The 27,247-nt window shown below is 40.7% G+C and overlaps 1 protein-coding gene across 1 annotated transcript in view; it reads right to left on the bottom strand.

Moving 5' to 3' along the window:
* The window catches only part of LOC145393034 (alpha-1-inhibitor 3-like), a 102,440-nt gene extending 75,412 nt beyond the window's left edge, over nucleotides 1-27,028 (bottom strand). Inside the window, exons 1-7 of the mRNA XM_080267365.1 lie at nucleotides 26,893-27,028; nucleotides 15,599-15,765; nucleotides 12,866-13,104; nucleotides 11,335-11,451; nucleotides 6,718-6,878; nucleotides 5,089-5,182; nucleotides 1,660-1,884 (exon numbers count right to left, since the gene is read on the bottom strand). Coding sequence (XP_080123491.1) covers nucleotides 1,660-1,884; nucleotides 5,089-5,182; nucleotides 6,718-6,878; nucleotides 11,335-11,451; nucleotides 12,866-13,104; nucleotides 15,599-15,765; nucleotides 26,893-26,963 — 1,074 coding nt within the window. The 5' untranslated portion in view covers nucleotides 26,964-27,028. The remainder of the gene's footprint in view (nucleotides 1-1,659; nucleotides 1,885-5,088; nucleotides 5,183-6,717; nucleotides 6,879-11,334; nucleotides 11,452-12,865; nucleotides 13,105-15,598; nucleotides 15,766-26,892) is intronic.
* Between the last annotated feature and the right edge of the window lie 219 nt (nucleotides 27,029-27,247).

The raw sequence follows: 27,247 nt of genomic DNA, 5'->3' as shown, positions 1-27,247 counted from the left end.
GAGGTGGATGGACAATGTAAGGGAGGATTTGAGAGAAAAAGTGCTGTCAGGAGATGATATGTAAGACAGGGCTGGGTGGAGGAGAGCAGTCAGAAACATCGATCCCACACAGATGTGGGAAAAGATGTATAGAGAAAGAGGAAGAAGATTTTGCTTCGTGGATTGTTTATGCATGGGATGCACGTCTGGCGATAGTTTATGGAGGATGGTGTTTGACTAATGGTTTTGGATGGCTGTGGTGGAGAAAAAGAGCAAAAGTGGAACATACACCAGGGGAAAGGGAGCAAAAGCAGAACATACATCAGAAGAAAGATAGCAAAAGCAGAACACACTTCAGGAGATGGAGAGCCAAAGTCGAACATATATCAGGAAAAAGAGTGCAAAAGTGGAACATACTACAGGAGAAAGAGAGCAAAAGTGGAACATCCATCACGAGAAAGAGAGCAAAAGTGGAACGTACATCAGGAAAAGACAGCACAAATGGAACATACATTAGGAGAAAGAGTAAACGTGGAACACAAATTAGAAGAAATAAAGCAGAGCAAAACATACATCGGTAAGCCTTGTAAATCCAACAAGACTAAGGCAATTTGTTATTCTGTGAACCTCTTTGTTACTGACTATAATCTTCGGTAAAAAATTTAAGTAAATGGAAACTTAATTCATATAATAAAATACTGTACCATTATATTCTACTGTTAGTGAAACCCCTTGGAGTAAAGTTAGTTGAATCATCATCATCATCATCATCACTGTCATCACCATTATTATCATCATCATCATCTTGACTTCTTTCTCCCACACAACAATGGTATGAGATATGGTTCAGGAAGCAAGGGAAAATCAACAAAGATGGACAACTAATGAACTGCATAACCAATTAAATGACATCACAAAAAGTACAGTACTGCAGTTCTAGAGAGATGTAGGACCTTTGGGGCCATGATACAGTGCTTCACAGGACTTCACAGGAGTGAAGCATTTTCACCACGAGGCTTCAAGAGCATGAAGCACTTTGCAAGTGAAAATTCTTATGAAGTGGCAGATTGACCAGGCCACTGCAGGCGATGCTCCCACAACTAAAGGCAATAAGCGGGAAATCATGTCCAAGCTAGTAGGTGACTCCTTAAGAAGAGAATGAATATAGCATGCTGAAGTATACAAGTGTCCAACAGTACAGTCATAAGCCATAATTTCTACTCACCTACTAATCTCACCCCAAGCTGAAGGGAAGTTACAGCTAGGATTTAACACTGAACAAAGAACCATTGCTGGTAGTCTGCATCTTAATTTGACAGCACAAACAACAGTGTCATCACATCCTATTCTGTGTTCAGTCTGACACAGTTTCTAACCACCACCTTAATGCTGCACAAAAGGTCTTCATTCGGTGTGAAACCACAGCTACACAGTACTGTTTCAGGGGAAGTAGAAGAACCAGTCCACATACCAACAAGGACATACCAGTAATGATGTTTATTGGCCACCATAATAATAATGATGGTGATGGTAACTGTGATGGTGAAGATGATGGTGAGAATGACAATGATGGTAATAATGATGGTGATGGTGACAATGTTGAGGACAATGACCATGAAAATGATGATTAAAGAACATGGCAGAAGGAGGAAGACATATAAAAACTGTACTCCATCCAACCTTAGCAGTGTATGGTAGTCCTGGCTTTATGTATTTCTCATCTCCAACAAGTCTGAACTTAAGAGCTGTTCTGTGGATCTTTGCTGAGCTTGAACCTGTGAACTCCTCCCCAGTGCCATCCTCTGTTACATATGCTGTGACTATCAAACTCTGAACAGCATGGTATTGGGGACTATTCAATCTCATGTCTTCAGCTGTCACTCGGAAGTCTTTGCAGCCCATGATCTGTATGATGAAAGGTAAATGGTGAGTAAAATGCAATAATGATTCACTGGTTATCTATCTCTCCCTTCTTCATCTTTTCCAACCTACTTTTTGCACCATTTATCAATCCTTGTGGTAAAGAAAATATGTGAGACTGTATGCATAAAGCATTTCTTCCATATAACTGGTAATGCAAATTTAGGGAACTGGCAAATCAGCATTGTAGAAAACAAAGCAACTTTAATACACAATTTTTGTATGCACATTTTCCACAGTCTATCTTTCATACACAAGATGTCCTGAGTGGAACGGGCTTAACTTTGGAAATGATAGATGAAAGATTTTTGTGTAAAAAATACTTTATCAACATGTGTCTACATCAAAACCATTACAGAGTTAGAATTACTAATAATCTTATGGTTGAAAATGGTCTCCCTCATAACTTGCCCATAAAGTTATCAGTACTGGTAACTGTAGCTCTAGAACAGATGAGATTTGAACATATGTTTATATAGCAGTTTTTACTCAGAATTCCCTCATCTATCATTTCTCAAAACTATACCCTTTACTCCTGATACATCTTGTAAATGAAAACATACTGAAAAGGAAGCCCTATCAGTCTGGGATTCCATTCATTTCTATCTCATACTTAAATAACATACATTACAAGGCTGCTTGCACTATAGTTTGTTTAAATTTCCTGATGAGGACACCCTGCACCCCATCCCCTTTTTGCAACTGATTGGTTGATGCTACTGTGGGAAAGATACGGCAAGATTTATTCAGTGTTTACCTCATTTGTGCAGTAAAATCTTTAAAAGTCAGCATTCCATGTCACAATTTTATACACAGTACTGTAATAAGGTCTATCTATCTATCTATACATCTACTTATTCTATATACTGTAAACTCTCAATTATCCATTGTTGTAGTATCTGTCCCAACACAACATCCGGCACTTTTGACTCAGCTCTATTAACCCTCTGGCCACATTAGGCGACTGTGGTCACCCTGCTAATTGTTCTTTATGATGCGTCAGACGACTACAGCCCACAGCCGACATTAAATTTTTCCCTACTGCATTCCCTCGAATTTGAGTTGCATGTCAACCTACAATATTCTGCCATCTGTTGTAGAAAAGAGTAACTAAGCCTGAATAATAAAATAAAAACAGACTGATTACCATGCTTCGTATGTGTTACCCAAGGTGAATCAAATAATGGTTAGTATTGTGACTGATATATAGCTCATAATGGGTCTTACTGCACAATGAAATATGAACTCTTGTGAAAGGTAAGTTGGTTCTCTGGCATGATCATGCTTCTGAAATGTATTTTAGCAATGTGTAGGCAATGCAAGTCACTACAGACAGAAAATTAAACAACAGCAAAAATTATTTATCACATTTTTTTCTATGAAAACGAAAATTTTCTCATAGAATGGTGTTTACCATTATACCAGTAAAAAATGGAAACTTCACAGTCATTTTCTAGTAGAAAAGTAGCAACAAAGTTACAATTAGCACTGTCATTTTTTAGGGACTTGGGCCACATCCAGGAGAAAGACCAAGAAATGCTAGGTCATGGCCAAAGAGTTAAAGAAATATCAGGCAAACTTATGCAACATCTAGCAATGAAACAGAAGGTAAGCGGCAGTTCTATGCAATATCCAGCTGCAAGGTGTATCAACCAGCTCGAACGCAGTAGCCAACTGGAACCTGGGAAAACTCAAGAACACTGTGTACTGTATCATTACTGTATTGTATCTTATGCTTTGTTTTCATCTTTCGCTCAGGGGAAAGTTTTTAGGATAAAGGGTTGAGATAGTAACACAATATCTAGGTCAATACTGAATGTTGAGCCAATTCGGGGGTACCATGCAATATTCTGCATCTCACTTTATTCGGCATTGGCTGAATTATACCAGATGATTGAGAGTTAACTGTATCTATCTATTGCCAGATGCCTCAAACACATAACGGGTAACCACAAACTGCCTCTACATTACTCTGTCCTCTGCCATTTATCCGCCCTCCCTCCAACTAACATCTTTCTCCCTCATACATCTCTACACTTAATGCTTCCATTTAATCCTTGGTCTCCTTCTCCTCCTTCTCCAACTCACTCACATGCACTCTCCTATTCAGTTTCTCATTCACAATCCTCTTCACATGGCCAAAAAATCATAAAATAACAAACCATGATGAACTTTGGAACATAATTTTTACAATGTACTGGGAATTACTGTACCATTATACATTTTTTTTTTTTTTTAATGCAAGAAAGAAGGAACCAAAGGCCAGAAGTCTGCAAATTGTTCCATTAAAGAAGAAAAAATAACTGAGATCCAAAATCAAGATCTGTTCATTTCGAGATGCCTGGACACACTAATTCTGAAAGACTGGAGATCACTGGCAATACATATAGAGGAAGACAGTTCCAGAGTTTACATGTCACATACATGAGGGACTGGGAATGACAGTTAAATCTTGCATTACAGAGTTGGACAGAGAAAGGATGAGAAGTTTGTTGCAAGACGGGTGCTACACTCCCTCTGTATGATGGAGAGATGCAAGCTCAGTGATAACGTGAGCGCATGATAAGTGCAAGGGTCTGAGGTTGAATCTTGGCCAGACCAATGATTAATTTGTTGAGCTTCATTTAGTTTGTACATTGGTTGGCAGTGGTGTGGGATGTGGGGCAAGGCTTGGCTGGCAATTTGGTGTTGCTCCTTGCTTAGCTGACAGTGTCCTTGTTCTCACCTCCCAGGGATGAGCTGTTCAGTGTGGTCCACACCTTCCACAATGGTGGCATCTGATGCTATGCTACCGTGTGCTCGAAGCTCACCAAATTAATCACCAAGGGGAAAAAAGAGGGGTGTAATGGGATGTACAAATGCCCACCTTGCCCAGAGGCAAAGATAGGATCCTCTCTTTGGCTCAGTGGTAATGTACGTGCAAGATCAGCGCGAGGGCCTGAGTTCAAATCTCGGCCAGACCAGTGATTAATTTGATGAGTTTCAGTTAGTTTGTACAATTGTATTTTGGAAGACATCCCTGCCTTAAAAATGATAACTGTCTGTATTCTAGGCATCAGACAAAGCAAAGAATGGTGGAGCACAAAGAAAATTCTACAAACACGAATAATGTGAACTGCATGTATTCTGAGTTACAAAACACACATTAGAAAAAAGTGATTAATGAAATAAGACTGAAATGCTACGAACCCTGTCGCTGAACTCGCGTGAAACATCACTACGCCATCCCCTGTTGTACACCTTCAATGTCACATTGCCCTTCACTGGCTGACCGTAGGTGTACCTGTCAAGTCATCATCATCATCATCATCATCAAACTCTAATCAAACAGGGCTAAAACTAACTCACATGCACAAAAATATTTCCTGCATTAAAACAAAATGACCATGTTACTAAAATTGAGTGTCTCAACGTGCAAGAAAGTCTCTAATTTTTGATAGTCATGAGTGCAACATTTCTAACTATTAAAGTTCACTTACTCCAAACATGCATCTCGTTTCTAAGGAGTGTCTGCATCATGGCAACTGATTGGCTGTCAATGATGTCACAAAAAATGATCTCTGATTTTCCAGAAAGTTATCTATATGCGGATGGGGCTATAAATGAGAAACAAGGTAGGGCAGTGGATATTGGAGTGGCCCTAATGAGAGAGAGCAGCATTTAGATACTTCCTGTACTGTTTGCAGATGATACTGTATTGCTAACTGAAGTCGAAGGGGAACTGCAAGGCTTGGTGAATGAGTCTGGGGGAGTGTGTATGAAACAGAATCTATAGGTCAATGAAGAGAAGAATGAAGTTATAGTCTTTGAGAGAAATAGTCACTGAATGTACAGTGCAGATGGTTGATGAGGAAATGAAAAATATGAGTGCATTTAAGTACTTGGGTAGTGTGATGTGTAAAGATGGACATCTGGAAAATGAAGTGTTGAAAGGGTACAACAAGGAAGAAAGGTTGCTGGTTCTTTGAAAGCAGTGATAAGAAACAGCGAAGTGAGCATGGAAGTAAAAAAGTCACTGCATAACAGCATTGTGACACTACCTCTAATGTATGGAAGTGAAACTTGGACCTTGTTGGAAGGACACAAGTCAAGAGTGAGGGCAATGGAAATGAGTTATCTGAGAGGATCATGTGGAGTTACATGGAAAGACAGACCAACAAATGAGGAACTGAAGGAATTTTGTGACGTGGATGTGATAGAGAGCATTAGGAGAAATACATTAAGGTGGTTTGGCCATGTGGAGAGGATGAAGAAAGACTAACAAGGAGAGTGTAGGTGAGTATGGTGGAGAGGGGGGAGAGGAAGGGGGAGGCCAAGGATGTGATGGAGGGATCGAGTGGAGAGGTATATGAGAAAAGGGAGTGTTAGCTGGAAGGAGGACAGTGAAATGGCAGGGGACAGAGTGACATGGAGGCAACTTATTTGTGGCCACCCCTTATGGGAGTATGGCAACTGGCAACAGAAGGATAGATAGATTATTTATACACATTTTTCTTCTGTGGACATAGAACAATCATGTGTGGAGCAAAAAATAAAGAATATCACTAAACAGTTCTTGTTACTTTAGATTATGTTCATAATTTTGTGTAACAATAATCAATGAAGGGTACTTGCCAAGAGGAATAATACATTCAGCTTTATGTTGATGGCAATACTCACTGGCAGGAAAACAAGAATATGAAATCCTGACTCTTCCTGATTCTCCCCTTCATTACTTGAAGTTTATCCTATGTTGAATAAAACTGGACGTAAGTTGCATGAATAAAGTAGAATATTAGGTCATCAGAGTGAATGGTTTAAACAGTTTCAATTACTTACTTGGCACAGACATTGAAGGTATAATCCTCATCATCACCAAGGATGAACTTTGGTGGGGTGACAGTAACATCGAATCGTGGCAGCACATACTCCTCAACTTTGAAGTTCTGTATTACTGACGCACCTCCATCTGGTGAATCTACATGGATCTTGTAAGTACCCTGGAACAAAGAATCATTCATCATGATCATCATCCAGTCCTCTTCTCCCATCTAAGGATGGAATGATGTAGGATCATGAGTCAAAAAAAAAAAAAAAAAAAAAAGAATAAGGGAGACCTAACCAACATCTATCTATCTATCTATCTATCTATCTATAGCCCGACGCCCTAATTCCGCAAAGGGTGGCCGCAGACAAAACGTCTCCAAGTCGCTCTGTCACCCACCATTTGACTACCCTCCCCCCAACTCACCCCCCCCTCCCTCATATACCTCAACTCCATCCCTCCACCTCATCCTCGGTCTACCTCTCCCTCTCCCTCCCTCCACCTCACCTACATACACCCTCTTAGTCAGTCTTTCATTCTCCATTCTCTTCACATGTCCAAACCACCTCAGTGTATTTCTCCTAACCAACATGCCTAAATCAAATGGGCCACTCACCATTCAAGCCCCCCGAATCCTGACTCCACCTCTTAGGCATAACTTTCCACAGTTATGTGATTCACATTACAGGTAAACATTTCCAACTAGTAAATGGGGTAAGTATGATCTAGAAACAGAAAAAAGAAAACATAAAATCTGGAAAAATACCAGTGAAATGGAACATAAAATTTGTTCATCCATCCTTCATTTCTTCAAAAAATCTCAGTTCAAGTCTATTATGGTCATTTTAAATCTTATGGAATGATGACACAGTAACAAAAGCACATTCTTAAAAGAAAGTTGTGACAACATTTCCTGATATGCTAAATAATATCACTGTGTACATCAACAGTATACATAAACATCATTACTCTTGTTTTGTTTTGAAAGGCTTTGTACAAGCTTGCCTGTCAACCATATATATCTAATAGTGGCTTTCCATGCTACACAATCTCTGGCAGCATCTCTGCTGGTAACCTGGGGGTCTCATCCCCAGTTTTTTTACATTTACCACATGGTGCTCAACCCTCTGCATTCACACTTCTATGATCTTGGGTACACTCTGGGAAGATGGGCATTGTATGAGAAGAGCACTGGCAGTGGGAAGATGTAACTCACACATTTCTCCTACAGGTAGATGCTTCAAGGAAAGGAGGAGTAGAAAAAATATTGGGGTGGGTGGAAAGGAGTGAGTGGGGCAGGCTAGAATGATGGCAAGTGATGGATCAAGACAACAGTACAGTAATATTACAGTACATCTAAACTGGGCACTGTAGGTGGGCCATTATGGATAAGGCAATGCTTTAAATCAAAATATACTAAATGAACAGGAAGAATATGCAGAAGAAAGTATGCATACACAATGTGTGCTTGGTAGGGAAAAAGAACTTACAAAATAAGTCTCTAGTGCAACAAATCAAAGATCTATTCACTTATCATTCAAACCTTTCAAATGTTAAACCATCATCATCAACACCATCACCATCATCATTACCAATATGATTTTTCTTCTCACCTAAACAAAAGTAAGGTAGGATCCAAAAACAATGAAAGAAAATATATGAAAGTGAGAGAACTATCAACAAAATGCCTACTGAAATGGGATGGATACTCATTCACACACCACTCAAGCTCCTGGAATCCTAGCACTGAGTCAAGTAGCAAGGAATTTAAAATTAGGTAGCCAAATTACATCTGGGATGGACAGTCCTATTCTATTTTATGGAATCTGGAGTTATTCCCCTGGAAACTAGGAGTGGCCAGGCATATTTCAGGAGGCCAGTGTTACCCTGGCTACACCTCTTAGTATGCCACTTCTGGCACTATATCACAGGTCTAACCCTCTACACATTTTTCTTCTAGATGGACTTCACATAAACCTAGTAGAGGATGTCAGTTTGTTGACAATCATGTTAAATGAGAAAAATGAGTGCCCAACCCATGTCATATGATCCCTTGTATATAATTCATTCAACCAACTTTACCATCTGTTAGATCCCTCATCTCATCAACAACCATACCTCGCCTTCTTACACATTCAATTATCATATCCAACCATCGTCTGGGGAGAAAAAAAAAAAAAAAATCAAATTAATACAAATGTAATCAAATGACACCATCTCCGTACCGAAACTGGTCATGATACAGCTGATGTGTTCTATGAACTGGAAGCTAAATTAAGTACCAAAACCAGCTAATTACTTCTAAGTAGTTGCTGCCAACTACTAAGAGAAAAGAAATCTAGGATGTGTAATAAGATTTATATAGTGTAAGTTTCTTGTTGGACCCTGACTACATCATTTTCTTGTGGCTGAGTTTACTGTCTAGGAGTGATAATTGCTTGGTTGGTTATCAATATCCTATATATCTATCTATCTATTGCTAAATGCCATAATCCTGTAAGGGGTGGCCACAAACAAATCGCCCCCATGTCACCCTGTCCAATGCCATTTCACTGCCCTCCCCCCAGCACACACACCCCTCTCTCATATACCTCTCCACTCCATCCGTCCATCTCATCCTTGACCTCCCCTTCCCTCTTCCGCCCTTCCACCCCACTTGCATACATTCTTCTCGGTAGTCTCTCTCTCCATCCTCTCCACATGGTCAAACAACCTCAATGTATTTCTCCCAACACTTTCCATCAAACCCACATCCACATACAATGTTCCTTCACTTCCTCATTTGTCAGTCTGTCTCTCCATGTAACTCCACATGCTCCTCTCAAATAACCCATTTCCACTGCTCTCACTCTTGACTTGTGCCCTTCCAACAACGTCCAAGCTTCACATCCATATGTTCTGAGTTGGTATCACAATACTATCATGCAACAACTTTTTCACTTCCATGCTCACTTCCCTATTTCTTATCACTACTTTCAAAGAACAGACAACCCTTCTTCCTTGTTGTACCCTTCAAAGCACTTCATCCTCCGAACTTCCATCCATACTAATCACACTACCGAAGTACTTAAATACAATCAAGTTTTCCATTTCCTCATCGTCAAACCTCACTGTACATTCAGTGACTGCATTTCTCTTGAAGACCATAATTTACTCTTCCCTACATTCACTTTTATATTCCATTTCTTACACACTCTCCCAAACTCATTCACTGAGCCTTGCAGTTCTCCTTCACCTTCACTTAACAACACTCCCCTCTCTCATTAAGACCACTCCAACATCCACTGCCCTACCTTGTATCTCTTTTATAACCCCATCCATATACAGATTGAACAGCCACAGAGACATGACGTATCTGTTTCAATCCAACATTCAGATAAAAAATTCTCTCAGTTCACTATCCACGCACACCCTCATACATACTCTTCACGGCATTCAACAACTTCCCATTTACTCCATATATTCTTAATATTTTCCACATTCCTTGTCTACCCACTCTGTCAAATGCTTTCTCCACAGCCATGATGGCAGCATACAACGTCTTTCCCTTTTCTAGCAGCTTTTCCACTAAAGACCTAAGAGTGAATATCTGATCCACACAACCTCTTTCTTTCCTGAAACCTCCATGTTCTTCTCCAACTAATTCCTCTGTTACTACCTTAACTCTGTCAATATGTATCTTACCATATACTTTGCCTATTACACTCAGAAGACAAATACCCCTATGATTACCACACACTTCTTTTTCCCCTCTTCCTTTGTATAGGAGAGTAATTGTACCAGACTTCCAATCCTTCGGGACTCTACCTTCTTCCCAGGCCAATCTGCACATCTTCCATATCAATTCTCCTACTATCTCTCCCCCATGCTTCAGCATTTCATTGCACACTCCATCAATTCCTGAGGCTTTCTCCATTTTGACTTTTTTCATTGCTTCCACTATTTCATCCTACTGATCTCTTCCTCTCTTCTCACTTCCCTCCTACTCCCAACCATTCCCCAGCCACTTATACTTATATTACTTTCATTCTCTATGTTTAACAGTTCCTTAAAGTGTTCTCTCTATCTGCTCACTTTTTCTCCCTTCTCTACTAGCAATCTATCATTTGTATCTTTCACTCCCCTGGTAACTTCTTTATCACCCTTTCTAACCCTCTTTACCTCTTTCCAAAACATTTTCTTACATTCCCTCCTCTTTAAACTCAAATTCCTTCCAAATTCCTCATCCACTCCCTTCTTACTCTCTCTTACTAATCTTTTCACCTCTCTCTTCCTCTCTATACATACCAGTATCACTCTCTTCTATCTCTCAACTTCCTCCATGGCTCTGCTTCCCATCCACTTACTATATGCTTTCTTCTACAGCTTGTCTCACCTCTTCATTCCACCATGCTGTTCCTTGTATCCCCTTTCACCTTCTCTTCATCCCACACACCACCTCACATGCTGTGCAGATTTCTTCTGTGAAAATTTTGCACACACCTTCCACCTCCCTCATCTGCTCTAAATCATATTTACCCAATCACTCCTCCACTTCTCTCTTATCCTATCCTATACCCTATACATACACTACATAAAGAAAAAGAAAAATCCAGAATCAATGGCAAGAAGATACTGGTTGTAGTCCTCACCTTCTCCGGCTCATCTGAAAGTTTGAAGGAGAGGTGGATGAGGCCAGATGGGTTGTCCACTTCCACCCACTGAGCAATGCGACTTCCAAGGGGTGTCTCTACCCACACTAGGGGGTACTGTGGCAAGAAGAGGTGTATGTGAGACAGGTATATAGTAGCTGCAATATTACTAAAACTTATGCCAAGGTGCAATCATACCCCAAATTTTATACAACAATATATGGAACACCAGCACTATTATTGTTATATATGATCACACTGTTGTTGTTGCTGACCCAGGTTCATCCAGAATGTGAACCCATGGACTACAAGCTGAAGCTGTCCTTCTCCTGCTGCCCATCCTCCTCCTTTGAGGGATTGAAGGGGAGATGGCGAACATTAGTTGTGGTTGTTGTTGTTTTCATTGCCTAACCATGGTCTGTCCTGTTGAGCAGACCCATCAACTGTAGGTAAGTAACTGCCTCTATGAGATTGAGTGATAGGTTCATAAAGCCATTTTATGATGCATCTGCATCTCAGTATACCATGCTCTGTGCAGTGTTTCACTATGCTTGTGAACCTATTCTACAATTTGGGCATGTCATCTGTCATTCCACCTGATCCAAATCTAAGCTGGTAACTGAGAAAGGCCAGGTGATGTCCTGATCTAAGCCTGGTTAGGTGGATTCAATCATTTCTATATTAGGATATTTCTGATAGGTGGATATTGGAAGGGGGGCTTGTAATATAGTATTTAGACTGAGGTATTTTACTACCCTGTGCATGTCATTAGTAAACAGATGTTTCTCTACTAATAAGTGTTGGAATGTTTGGCAGTGGGATGTTGTGTAAGAGAGCTTGATAATGTATATGTGGTGATTGTTTTATGTGCCTTGCTGTGTTGCAAGCCTCTTTCATATAATGATAAGTGTAAGTGTTGTGTGTTTGTATTGGCTGCCATACTGAAGTGTGTGCCTTTCATGTCAAAATGACCTTTGACTGGGAGGACTTTATTTACAGAGTGTACGTGAGCAATAGGAATGGTTGTGGTGCAGCCAGTAACAATGCAAAATGTTGTTTTGTATGCTCCTTCACATTTATCATTCTTTTCCTGTGCCTACCCTCCTCTCTTCCTACTTTCTCCCATCATTCCTGCCACTTCTGTTAATGTTCTTTCCACTTCAGGAGACTCTACATTCAGTGATGGGCCAAATAGTTTCTTATAACCCAGGAAACCATTTACAGCACTAGGTGGTAACCATAAAACCAAATAATGGGGTAATGTGGTGTCTATTAGGGAGCCCCTATTAACTGGGTGGAGAGACACAAATACAGCATCCATCTGGGAACCAATCCTCCACACTAATCCCCGCGTCTCGCTATGGTGAAGCACTGTCTGCTACAGAGGAGCACTGGTTCACTGTGTGGGACAGCCAGTGGTTGTCTGCCTATACTTGATGGGTTTGCATAACCAGACAGACAGAGGCTGGACAACAATAGTATACTGTAGGTTTCTAAACCTTACTGTATGTTAATATAAAAGATACCATACCTGGTTGGTGGAAACTTTGAGTAATGGTCCAGACAGAGTTAGGATTCTGAACTGCACTTCCTGCCCTGGCTTGTAAAGATATTTGTCTGTTTGAACAAAAGTCTTTGTCACTTCACCAACAATCTTGATCTTCTTGTGGTGGTTGACTCTCTGATCCCCAATATGACCCGACAGCCTGAGACGTCCCCTTCTCATTGCCAAGGAAGGAAGGGTAAACTTGTCACAGTGCTCAGTTTTGTCTGCAAGTGCAATAAAACAATTTCAACTCCAATGTCTAAGCAAAGAAAAAATAGTCAATGTTTTTCACCAAGAAAAATGCATCCTATATGGTCACTCCTCACACAGAGTCAAAGAAGTGTGCAGGCAAAACGCTATTTTAAAAAATACAGTACTACAAATGAAACATGATGCCTCCAATAAATGACTGAGGGGTTAAGCACAAAAAACTAATTTCTGATTTCAAAGCAACTTCATTCCTACTCACAACAAACTTGAAGTGAAGCAAAGGAGGTAATTAATCAGTAACTTAATACCCCTATATGCAATACCCTGGCACAGTGATGGGGGTTAGAAATACCACCCTAACCCACTGAACGACAGCCAAACCCAAGTATAACAATGGGTTTTGTTTTTGTTTTTCTAACCGATTTTGATGAAATTTTAAATTTAAATTTGTTTAGGCTGATTTATAAACTGTTTTTAGATTTAGATTAATGTGTTTTAGTCACAGGTGGGGTAAACACTGTCATTTTGGGGTACGGTTTACTCCATCCATCCATTCATGCATCATCTAATCCTGTGTTGCCCCATGAGAAGCGTATGAGTCTGGGGCTAGGCAAATTGGTCCTGACATTTAACCCATGGATTGCGCAATTACCCTTTTTTTCTCACTCCGTGGTGTGCAAAAAATGAAGAAATTTTTTTTTTTTTTTTTTTTTAGTTTTTGTTTATTATAAAATTGAAGATAAACATCCAGGGCATCATCTGGTGAAAAGAAACAATCTCTCTCTCTCTCTCTCTCTCTCCGTCTTTGCATAGGTCCATGCGTAAGTTTACATAGGAGACTAGTTAAAAAATGAATAAAAAAACAAAACAAAAAATTTTTGTTTATCATAAACTTGAAGATAAACATCCAGGGCATCATCTGGTGAAAAGAAAAAAATCTCTCTCTCTCCGTCTTTGCGTAGCGCCATGCGTAAGTTTGGGTGGGGGTGGAGTAGTTAGAGGTAATGCATGGCCAGCACAGCCTGAGCTGTGGCTCGCAATGTGACACTACCCAGCCTGAGCTGTGGCTCGCAATCCACGGCTTAAGATGAGAGTGAACTGCCTCACTCATCCCTATGTGGCATTACGTGAGCAATAAACCCCAACCATCTCTTGGATCTAACCTGCACCAGCTCAATCTGACTGGAGCGCCTTAATTACCCACTAAACCACCAGGCACCATAATTTGGTATATGGTTACCACCTAGAGTAGTAAATGTTTCCTGGTATACAAGAAACCGTTTCGATTGTCACTCAGTGTAGAGTCACCGGCAGACAGAAGGAAGAAGAAAGAATGAAGGAATGAAAGACAGAAGAGGAAGGAAGGAGAGAAGGAACGAAGAAAGGAAAGGGCAGGCACCTGAGAGGAGCACCATATCGAGTGAGTGGATGGTGAGCACCCCCATCTGCTACAGTTTACTACGTTTGATTTTTTCATTTTCTATGATTTTCAGATATCATTTTTGGGTTTAGGTGAGTTCTAAAACTGCTTTTAGGCTTAGTTTAGCTTGTTTTATAGCTATTTGGGGGTTTAGGTTAGCTAGAAATTGTTTTTGGACTCATTTGATGGGTTTAGGACTCCGTTGGGGGAAAATCCAGGGCTCAAAAACGCATCCCTATATTTTACATGTTAAATCTACCCCAAGATACAATACCCTGCCTAGTGATGTGTTTTACTTAACCAACTGCATCGTTAAATTGGGGTATGCCTGTACTGTATTATGCAATCCAATTCTTACTGTGTTGTAGGGATAGCTCAATCAGGATTTTCAGTGTCTACCCAGCATAATATACTACTTCCAAACCCTTTTCATGATTTATAGTGTCTGTCTTTATCCATCCACTGACTGCATGGTGGATTATAACACTTGCTTTAACTTGATCTAAAAGTGCCATCTCTTCATCTTGACTGCTGAGTTGTAAAAATAAATGAACCCTAAAATATGATGGTAGTTACAGAGAAGCACTATGGAGAGGATGTAGAGCTGCAGTATTGTATTTTTCTGCCACTAAGCTATGTGAAATAAGCTGCAAGAGCATGAAAATCTGGGTCAAGTTCAAGTAAAAACAGTACGGTACAGTAATTTCAGTAACCAGCCACACTTTTTTCATTACTCACAAAAACAGACTGAACTGCCACCAAAACAGACAAAACTGGAGAATGAAGTATACTGTTTAGCTATCAATCTATCAATTGTCAGACACCTTAATCCCAAAAGAGATAGCTGAAAACAAATCACCTCGATGTTGCTCTGTCCTCTGCCATTTGGCTGCCTTCCCTTATATATCTCTCCACTTCATCTCTCCATCTCATCCTTTGTCTACCCCTCTTCCTCTCCCCTCACACCTCACTCACATAGCCTACATTCATCTCTTCAGTCTTCTTCTCCATCCTCTCCAAATGGAAAGATTACAGACTACCCTGCATATATTCAAAAAGAAGAAAAAAAAAAAAAAAATACACCAGACCTGAAGGGATGTTGATCACTCTATTAGCGATGGTCTCTGGGTTGTCTGAGTGGGTCTCAAGTATCACATTCACTGAGTTGTTGGTGGATGTTGAGCTGACAACAAAGAGGCAGATCTGCACTGTCTCTCCCGAAGACCATTTGCGTGGCGTTGTGATGACATAGTTTCTGAAAAGGGGTAGATGGATAAGTGAGATTAGTTCCTGTGGGGGGTAGAATGATAAGTAAGATTAAAGCAACCTAAAGACATCTATTCTATCTATCTATCTATAGCCTGACGCCCTAATCCCGCAAAGGGTGGCCGCAGACAAAACGCCTCCAAGTCACTCTGTCACCCACCATTTGACTACCCTCCCCCCAACTCACCCCCCCCTCCCTCATATACCTCTCAACTCCATCCCTCCACCTCATCCTCGGTCTACCCCTCCCTCTCCTTCCCGCCACCTCACCAACATACACCCTCTTAGTCAGTCTTTCATTCTCCATTCTCTCCACATGTCCAAACCACCTCAGTGTATTTCTCCTAATCTTCTCAACCACATCCACATCTACCCCACAACGTTCCTTCACTTCTTCATTCGTCAACCTGTCCCTCCATGTCACTCCACATGCTCCTCTCAAGTAACTCATTTCCACTGCTCTCACTCTTGACTTGTTCCCCTCTTGCAAGGTCCACGCCTCGCTTCCATACGTCTATCTACAGGTGATTTTATCAAATGTTGGAGCCATTTTTTTTCTCTTCCAAGGCTGCTGTAAACTTCATTAATCTTCTATACATGGTCTTTCCGAAGTTGAATAAAACTTCTTTAAAGTGGCAAGAATGAACTAAAAAGATCACCCAGATTCAAGTGATGAAAACCTTCAATACAAACATCTGTGTTCCATTTATAAGGTCTCCTACGTGCTTGCATGCATCAGCTGTTGTCACAGTAGTTCTCAACACTGCTCGATCTCTACTCAGTCCCTTATCCCTGAGGTCACAGAGTATGACTTCATCCTGGGTCTTTTACAGTTTTCTACTCACTACTCTACTCTCATTGTTCATTCCTGTAACCCTCCATGCTCAGTTGCCATCCTCCGTCCTTTCCAAAACCCAAAACATTTCAATATACCACTTCTTATCATATCACTGATACCTGTACATTCAAGTCCCATCCTTCCTCTCAACTCTTCATTTGCAATCCCCCCCCTCCCACCAGGCCTGTTATTCAAGGATGCACTACACTTCCATCTCATTATTCTCATCGCTGTACATTTAGGCCTACAAATATGATCAAATTTTACAATAATGTAGTTTTACATCCTTGCCGATACAAGGCCATTTTATTTAGCGTTGGGGAAATTTCTTGCAGTTAAGGGGAAAATGAGGGCTATCTAACCTTTACAATGCAGTCTCTCATAAGCAAAATAAAACTGTGTCTGGACACAGTGGACAGCAAGAATAAAATTTTTAAATAATTTCGTTCAAGGAGTTATGCCCCTCAGTATGATAACTTTTCTCTGTTTGATGCTATAATTAAACACAGAAAGCTCTCAAAGTGAAGTGGTGGCCACAAACAAATCGCATCCATGTCGCCCCGTCCCCTGCCATTTCTTTGCCCTCCCCCCAACTCTCACCCCTCTCTCTCATATACCTCTCCACTCCACATCATCCTCAGTCTCCATTTCCCATACCCCCCTTCCTCACTCACATACACTCTCCTTGTTAGTCTCTCACTCTCCATCCTCTCCACATACATTTCTGTATGATTACAGCTTTTAATTATTCATTTTATATTCAGATGAGTTTATTATACACAGAAGATTCTTGAAGTAAAGAGTTTTACCCATTCGGTAGAATGAGACATCAATAAATTTGCTCTCAAAATGCTAGATTGTCTCTATTTTTTACAAATCCAGGCTGTTGCTAGAAAAAGTACAAAATCTCTGGAATATGTTAAAAACTTTATAAAATAGTTGAGAGCTCACAAGTTCTATTGGTGATACAAAAACAAAAAGGAGGGGGCTAAAAATTGAACTGCGATAACTAACAAAAACAATAGCTTGTCACAACACTCGCCACAACCACCAATGGTAATCACACTCACCACCCTCAACACCTATCACACCACCATCACCTGCCATCATACCACCATCACCACCTGTCATCTCACCATCCCATCCACCGCCACCAGTCCATCACCTGCCATTATATCAACACCACCCCCTGTCACCATTATCATCATGTCATCATATTCAATATCATCACTAGTCACCACATCACCACCACCACCTGTCATCACACCATCTGTCAAGATATCACTACCTGTCATCAATCACTGCCACTCCAATCATCACATTCACCAGTACCATCACATTCACCACCAACCATTATGACACTCATTACTACCACCAACTGTCATCACACTCATCACCACCACCATCTGTCATCATACCACCAGTAACACCTGTCACTCCACTCATCATCAACACCCACCACCACCACCTGTCATCACATTCACAGCCATCACTACCTGTCACCACATTACACCACTAACACACTAAACACCATCACATTCACACCTGCCATCACATTAACCATCACCACCACCTGCCATCACAGTCATCACAACCACCTGTCATCACATTCATCACTACCACCTAGCGTCACATACATCACCTCCACTAATCATAATACCTGAATTCACACTATTCATCACCACCATGTCATCACTCTCTACCACTATTTGCCAAAACACTCATCACCACCACAACCTGTGGACGTCTGGATTATGGCGTCTGGCAATTGATAGATAGATAATTTTATGCCTTTCGAATGCTAGAGAACGTTCATCTTTGTTTACAATCGGAGAAGCGAAGGTGGTAATTTATTTCTTTGATTTATAGTATGTTATATATCTCTTAGGAATTTGTTTTTGCATTTTTTATGCCTCCATAAGAATCCATTGTTACATTTCTAGGCACTGAGTAACTGCAGCAGCCGTCAGTTCAACCAATTCATTTTTCAAAGAGATTCACAGCTTAAAAACCAAAGCGTGGGTGGATATCCTGTTACTAAAGGTAGGGAAACAAAAGCATAGTGAAATACCACAGTCATAGCAGATTTGAATATGCTTTGAACATTAGGGGTACCTGCCATTTCGGATTTTCGGTGCTATACTCTACATCTACCTGTACAGGCTCCACACTTAGGCTATGATTAGACTGCCTGTAAGCCTATATGTGTTCTTGGCATTAGAAAAAAATGGTATTTTTGAATGACGACACCTGTATAAGTTTGACCTAGATAAAGATTTATGTCACAATTTGCTTCTTATATCATAGCCTGTAGTTCATTACTCATTGTTAGGCTAAATACCGGTATGCTATGTCCTATTCGTCAGAATTTTCTACCTCAGTTTTCTAACCAACAGAATCCTTCCGACTCCCACATAATTTTTATTAATGTAAATATTCCCACTTCCTCCAGTATTGACATTCTTGGTGTGGCACTAAATACTAACCTAAGCTCGGTTACACAAGTGGCTAGTTATTTTTAACGTACACTGTACATCTTTACAGACTGACGAGAATACTGTTGGTAAAGATGTCAAAAGGTGGTGCTCTTAAAAGGAAGGTTACGCAAACTTCAAGAAGCTGGTGAAAATCAAGAAGCTGGTGAAAATCGACATCAGTCTAAGGTAGCTTAAAAATGCACTTTAAATTGACCAAAACCAACACAAACACACACACACACACACACACACACACAGCTGAATAGGCTCACCACCACCCCAATCCTGAAAACTGGGCCCCCTTACAACATGTACGTCCACCACAAATACTTCTGTGGGCCCCCTGATCAGTCACCATCACCTGCCAACATATTCACCACTACCACTTATATTCACCACCACAACGACCATGCCTGTCACCACCACCACCACCACCAACTATTATCACACTCATCACCATCAGCTTTCATCACCACCACCTGCCATGTCATCATCAGACTCACCACACTTAGGCTGTTACTATGGCAGCTTAGTGTCCTTGACGTCCCTCATCACTCTTTCCCCCTCCCTCCCTCCCTGCCTGCGATGCTTCCTCTCCTAATACCCTCTGGCCCTTCTCCTTCCACTCCCCACCCCTCCCACTCTCATGTAAATGCTTATTACTCTCTCTCTCTCTCTCTGATATACCCTGGGAAATCCCGCCTCATTCCGTCGTTATACCCAAGACAATACTGTTGCACATAAGATTCCATATTTATTTTTTTGCTCTACCCATCTCAGAGCCCTGCCTTTAGTGCTGCCAAATCCATGGCCACAGGTGCCGCTGAACCTCTCATAAACCGCTAATGTTGGTAAACAAAAATTTCCAGAATCTTGCAAGAAAAAGACCTATAATCAATGAAGTATCAGTAAAGCTTTGCAGAATCCTCTAAGATATCGCAAAATTTCAGGCAGGTAAATACAGTATCTCTACTGTAGATCGTGCGAAAAAAAAAAAAAAAAAACGCAAAATTGGCAATACTACCTGCCCTTCCGATTCCTTCCCTATCCCTCACTCCCCAGACACGGTCACCACTCGCTTCGTGAAACGTCACTCATGTCTCCCCTCATTCCTTTCTTCTGACACTCATCTCTTCTCCCCAGACATGTTCTCCCATCCCCTGACATATTTGTCCTTTATGTGTCCAACTATGTGGTAGATGGGGGCGCTCACCATCCACTCACTCGATGTAGTGCTGCTCTCAGGTGTCTGCCCTTTCCTCTTCAACCTTCTTTCCTTCCATTCTCTTCTGTCTTTCCATCATTCTTTCCTTGTCCTTCTGCCTACGGGTGACTTTACACTCACTCTTTGTCTTTCTTTCCTTCATTCTTTCCTCTTCCTTCAGCCTGTGGGTGACAAGCCAAATGGTTTCCTGTACACCATGAAACCATTTACTACGCTGGGTGGTAACCATATAACCATATTTTGGCGCCTGGTGGTTTAGTGGGTAATTATTGCGTTCCAATCGGATTGAGCCGGTGAAGGTTTGTATCCATGGGATGGTTGGGGTTGATTGCTCATGTAATGCCACTCAGGGATGAGTGAGGCTGGTCACTCTCATCTTAAATGTCGGGACCAACTGCCTAGCCCCGGGCTCCTACGCTCCTCATGGGGTAATGTAGGACTGGATAATGGATGGATGGATGTGTCCGACTCTGAACAGACCTAGTGGCAACCCTATATATATATATATATATATATATATATATATATATATATATATATATGGACTGATACATGCCGCATCACGCTTTGCCGCATAGGACCATGTACTGTACGTCAATGGCGCCGCCATATTGGCAAGGTCGTCAGACTGAAAATAAACAGTGGGAATCAATGGGCAAAGGGTGCAGATGCTGACGTTTTCTGGCTCTAACTTTCTTAATATTGCATGAACTGCCTTATGTTACAGCTCATTTTAAAGCTCTCAATATACTCTATAGTAATATTAAATGCACCTTTTCTTACTTGGTCCATGTTTGCCACAAGCACATCTCCAAAGCAATCCACATTAACAACATGCAGCTTGTGAATCTGAGCCAACTGCAGTGGATATATTGCTGAAATCTGGCAGCAGTATAATATTACTCATGACAAACCTAACACATGCATGAGGTTGAATTCTTTTTAGCATCGTTTAAAATATATGAACTTGGGAAGATAATGAAGTTTGATAAAAAAAAATAAAAGAATGTGAACATATGTAAAGTATATGCCACCATAGTAAAGTATTGGTTATACCTTTTATTTATGCAAAAACAAATGTATATGTATATGTATAATGGAATTCAGGGAGCGTTAAAGTTTACAACTTGCAAGGACATGAAGCAGGAAAACACCCAGTGACAATTCAAGAAAGCCCTCGCCACTCAACTAGTCTGGCAACATGAATGAATTATATATCAAATTTTAGGGGGGAAACAGAGGTGGAAGAAGAATCAGAACCTGGGAAGATAATACCGATTTTTTTTTTTTTTTTTTTTGGGGGGGGGTGAAAATATTTGAAGAAAGTTTCACAGAAATTTTAAAGGGCCTTATAGTTAATGGCTAAAATCTTATTAACAAAAAGAAAGTCCCCAAATGACTGGAAATGCTGAACCTGAGATTGTTAGGCTCATAGGCTAGATGGTTAGGTTAGCGTAGTCATTTCACCAGAAAATACACTACTGTGACCCAACAATGCTTTTCTTTAGTAAATACATTTCTAACATATTTACCATACTCTAATTTTGCCTGCATAATGTGTACACAGTGCTATCCCATCAAAAAACTGCAAGAATTAACGAAAGTGAGGTGGCGAAGGCTTTCTTGACCTTACCTTACGGTGCTTGGTAGGACACATAAGAATCTGAGTACTGTGCGCTGATTACCATAGTGAAATAGAATTTAATACATTGTCGTACTGTCAAACGTTATATCATACGGTTAGTTGTTGTTTACATTGACTAGTTTGTTTATATTACAACTACACCCAGTGTGGAAGTACTGCACGTCTGCATGCATCTGTCTGAGCGGTGTATGACGTTTGTATTGATTTTACTGTATAAAGTTACCCATGAAAAGTTATTCCCTGTTGTCTGGTGCCAACTATTCGCTTGTTAGTGTAACTCTGTGGCATTTCAGAGAAGTTGAAGGCACCACAGCAGACGATGTGCACTCGACCTTTCCTACATAGCTGACGCATGTTTTGCTTCCCCGTGCGGCATCCTAGCTTGTTTCATCCTTCTTTGTCTAGGGTCTGTCAAATAAGAGCCTTTGCAGCATGTGTGAATTACATAATCACTTCTATTTTCACTGCAGGAAGAAACTAGAGTCCCTCCCCAAGGGAGTAATCACACCAGCGGTGAGCCGATACATATCTAGCGCGGCTCGGAGTATGACCTTGACCAACTCACCAATTTCGAACTCGTAGATTTTTATCCCTACTAAGCACGTGTAAGATTATGTGATGATAACTTGAGCGGTTGCGAAGTTATCGTGGTAACAGACACACAGACTTTGACTTACTTGCACCAGTTTCGAACTCGTAGGGGATGTTCATCCCTACTACACACCTGTAAGATTCTGTGATGATATTTTGAGCGGTTGCGAAGAACACACACACACACACACACACACACACACACACACACACACACACACACACACACACACACACACACACACACACACACACACACACACACACACACACATGTATGATAAAAATGGTTTAATACAAGGCACAGTACGAGCTTGACTGATTCCTGTAAAGATACAATTAGGTAAGAACACACATTGAAATCAATACCAGCTTCGCTATCGCGGCCGGTAAGAAGTTGGAAATACACTAATTTTATTCGTGAAATTTACACTGGCTCAGTTCACAGCTGCACTTTTCTCATCCTTCCCCTTTCCCTTATCGTACCGTTCATTTTTATGAACTTTCCTTTGTCTTCCCTCGAAATAATTCCTATATTTCATTGCCAAATTGGAGTGAGTGGATATATATATATATATATATATATATATATATATATATATATATATATATATATATATATATATATATCACGGAATTTGTGTAACCAGTGATTTCATCAAATACCTGGGGAATTCGTGAAATGAGTTTAAATTAGGATGGGTTTAATTTAGTTAAATTTAGGCTGCGGTTATGTTAGACTGGGATAATCTAGGTTAAGTATAGGTAGTATGTGAACGCTTGACATAACTTTGCATTTATCTAAATTAACCTAACCTAACTTTACCTAACTAACCTAACCTAGTCTAACCTACTGTAACCTAAACTAAACCAGATTATCCTAACCTAAATGCAGCCTAAATTAACCTGCCGGTAACTCTAATTAACCCATCCTAATTTAAACTCATTTCACGAATCCTCTCTAGGGCAGTGGTTTCCAACCTGTGGGGCTCGCCCCCTTAGGGGGTCACGAAGGGCTGCCCGGGGGGGGGGGCGAAGGTTTGATAAAGGGGGTAATTATATTTGAAAACTATGATTTATCATGGAATTCAGTAATTTCTAAGTATGGAGAATATTTCAGATATGAATAAGAAATCTAGTTATCTGAATATATAAACAATTTCAAAGATTAAGAATCTATGATATATATTGACATGTGCCAACTATGCCAGTAAAATACAGTATTTGAGGAAGGGGGACGCAGGGAACGTGTCATTCAGTGAAGGGGGCGAGAATTACAAAAGAGTGGAAACCACTGTCCTAGGGATTTCATGAAATCACTAATTACACAAATTCCCTCTAACATATACCGGTATACATGTATAAACAGAATATATAATAGTACCTGTTAATGTCGTCACTCATCTACCATACATTTCACCAGAAAACTGTAGTGAATATTAAATTGAAAAATACTATCTATCTATCTATAGCCCGACGCCCTAATCCCGCAAAGGGTGGCCGCAGACAAAACGCCTCCAAGTCGTTCTGTCACCCACCATTTGGCTACCCTCCCCCCAACTCACCGTCCCCTCCCTCATATACCTCTCAACTCCATCCCTCCACCTCATCCTCGGTCTACCCCTCTCTCTCCCTCCCTCTACCTCACCTACATACACCCCCTTAGTCAGTCTGTCATTCTCCATTCTCTCCACATGTCCAAACCACCTCAGTGTATTTCTCCTAATCTTCTCAACCACATCCACATCCACCCCACAACGTTCCTTCACTTCTTCATTCGTCAACCTGTCCCTCCATATCACTCCACATGCTCCTCTCAAGTAACTCATTTCCACTGCTCTCACTCTTGACTTGTTCCCCTCTTGCAAGGTCCACGCCTCGCTTCCATACGTCAGGGTAGGGATCACTATACTATCATGCTGTGACTTCTTAACTTCCATACGAAAACCCAAACAATTCCAGATAAAAATATACCGCTACGGAGATTTACGATCCTTCGTTAACACAGCCCCTGAAACCTCAACCCTTTCCCTCACTCTTGACATCTGCTTTGTTCCATACTTATAGGGTGTCTTGGACTTGAGTTATGAGTAAGATCAAATTTTGCCATCGTTCGTACGGGTGTCAAACACGTCACAACCAAACTACTATCGTCGAGTGAATATCAAAGAGGAAAAAAAAAATGATCATAATATACCGGTATGAAGGCTTGTTAGTCCTACAAACTAGTTAAAATCATTGATAAAAACAGTCAACGCTTCCCCTCACTCAACATGTTTCGTATTTACAAATATTCTTCGACCACAGTTAAGTAGAGGATTGCTTGTTTACACTTTTGTCTTAAGTCATCCATCTACCATATGATCCATATCTATACACTTCACAACCAAACTAGTGTAGCCTATACTGAGAAAAATACGAAAAACATAATTCCTGATAATTGTATACTGCTAAAGAAACTCATGTCCTGCAAAATGGTTAAGGTAAACATCTGTCGTGTTTATGACTAGAAAACTCAATAACTAGAAATATGCCAGAATCCTAAAATATCGATAGAATTTGGACACAGATCTCTAAAATACAGAAAGATCTTGTCGAAATTAAAGCGAAGTAGATACTGCATTATCTAATCTCCCAAAAGCGCTAAACTGGCAACGCTTCCACTCCCTCGTCCATCAGGAAGGCTCCTGAGCCAGCACCTCTTCTGTACCAGCTGTTTCCGCATATAGTGCGTTATTTGTTCTGTGTTTATTTAAGCTTTCTATATCGATCTTCAAAAGATATGCCACACAAGAGAACTGTGAGTTGTAGTGTGCAAAAATAAATCATTAAGGAAGATAAGACGATAATATGAACCAGCCTTCATTCTGGTTACTCTGACTTCTGTTTCCCCTCATCCCTGGGCCGTCCTGCTTCTCCTCTCTTTAGGTCGCGTAACAGGCTTCGTAGCTTATCTTCCTTAGCGATTTATGTTGCGTGTTACACCTTAACCTACTCTTGTATGCTACTGGTACCGTTTTAATACAGACACAGCTTCTCTCGATAGTACCGTGCATCGCACCCCACTTGAAATATGACACTTAACCCCATGGCGTACACTCTGCTTGCCATTTTCACATCACCACTCACTTGGGACACTGTACTTATCCCTCTTATAGGCTTCTCAGACTCACTCCTTAATGAATAAAATCGTCTGGCAGTGGCTGACAAAATACTGGGGTTGTTCCTACCGAAGGAGGTTAATGGTGGCAGTTTTCTAGAACTGGTTGGAATAACATACAATTCCCCGTTCGCTTTAACCTGGCCTAAAATTGCAATCTCAACCCAGAATGCTGAGTTGTAACAACAAATTAATATTAGAATATGGTGCTAGTCTAGAGCTTACTGCGGAAAGGATGTACAGCCGTAGTATTTTTATTTATTTATTTATTTATTTTGCCACTGATCGAGCTACGTGAAATAAACTGTAAAAGGAAAATGTGGGGCAAGTCAAAAGAAATGAACATTATTATCCATAATCGCAACCAAGAGAAGTTTATAACTCGCTCAACTGAATAAAATCGTCTGGAATTAACGGCATTTAAATAAAAATGGCACGACCATGAGTACCAGTCATACCGGTAAGTGGATCTTTTAGTGCCCCCAAGAGCGTGTATTCTTGATGATTTTTTCTAGATTTATCGTGCTTTATCTGGATTCGTGCAAAGCACTGGTACTAATTTACTTGTCACGTCTTTATACTTTGTAATCGGTGAGAAGCTATGGTAAGCTATTTGGTTCAAAACGCTTTTATAGGCAATTCTTGAAATGTTTTCAAGTAGCCTGTCCTTACTGTCAAATGTTACTTGAATGCACTGCATGAATGCCTGCTGATCCTTACCAATATAACCATTCTGGATTTGAGCATGAGCATCGGGTATCTGAAATCATTTGTCAAACTCGGGACCCATTTGAGGAGCAATTACATCCAATCAGCTCCTAAAGTTAAAAATTCTAGGCACATTAAGAGGTACGTAAGTACGGTTAAATAAGTAAATTAAGAGTGGAAGTAATTATATCGCTTCTGACTCACAGTCCATAGCATCAGGTTAACAGTTCGAATTACCATGAACTTTATTAAACGTGTACATCACCATTAGCTCACCCCAATATTCACCCAGAGAGTAGCAAGCAGAAACGCTAACGTGATAAGCTGGAGGGGCCGGGATCCAAACACTGCAACATTTGAAGGAACTACATCCCTTCTTAATTTCACAGTCCATCTAATCTGGTTAACGGTGCGTATTTATTACCTTCAAGAACTTTATTAAACATCGACATTCGTTCACCACAGTACTCACCCATAAGTCACCACAACCAAAAGCGCCAACGCGGTAAACTGTAGAAGTCGAGATCCAAACACTGCAGCCATCACAAACGGGTGAACAACCGATATCCACCTAAATTTACACCTTCCCTCTCGACGGCCGCAGCCTAACTGAGATGAGTGTCAGTGTTTGTCAGTGACTCAGTGTCTAGTGGGTGATAGGAACTGCGGGCGAGGTCGAGTTGCCAGGGGCGGTATGATCTTCGGTGAGGAGGCTCTCGCTCTTTTTCCTTAACAGCATATTTCTGCACATGGCGCTTTAATTTTCATCTTTGTGTTACTTATACCTCTTCTTTTCGAGTATTTTTTGCAAAGTGGGCGTTTATATT

This window comes from Coenobita brevimanus, chromosome 23, assembly GCF_032717465.1.
Source record: "Coenobita brevimanus isolate Jiangsu-jjx chromosome 23, ASM3271746v2, whole genome shotgun sequence".
NCBI lineage: Eukaryota > Metazoa > Arthropoda > Malacostraca > Decapoda > Coenobitidae > Coenobita > Coenobita brevimanus.
This window is presented reverse-complemented; position numbering and strand designations above follow the sequence as displayed.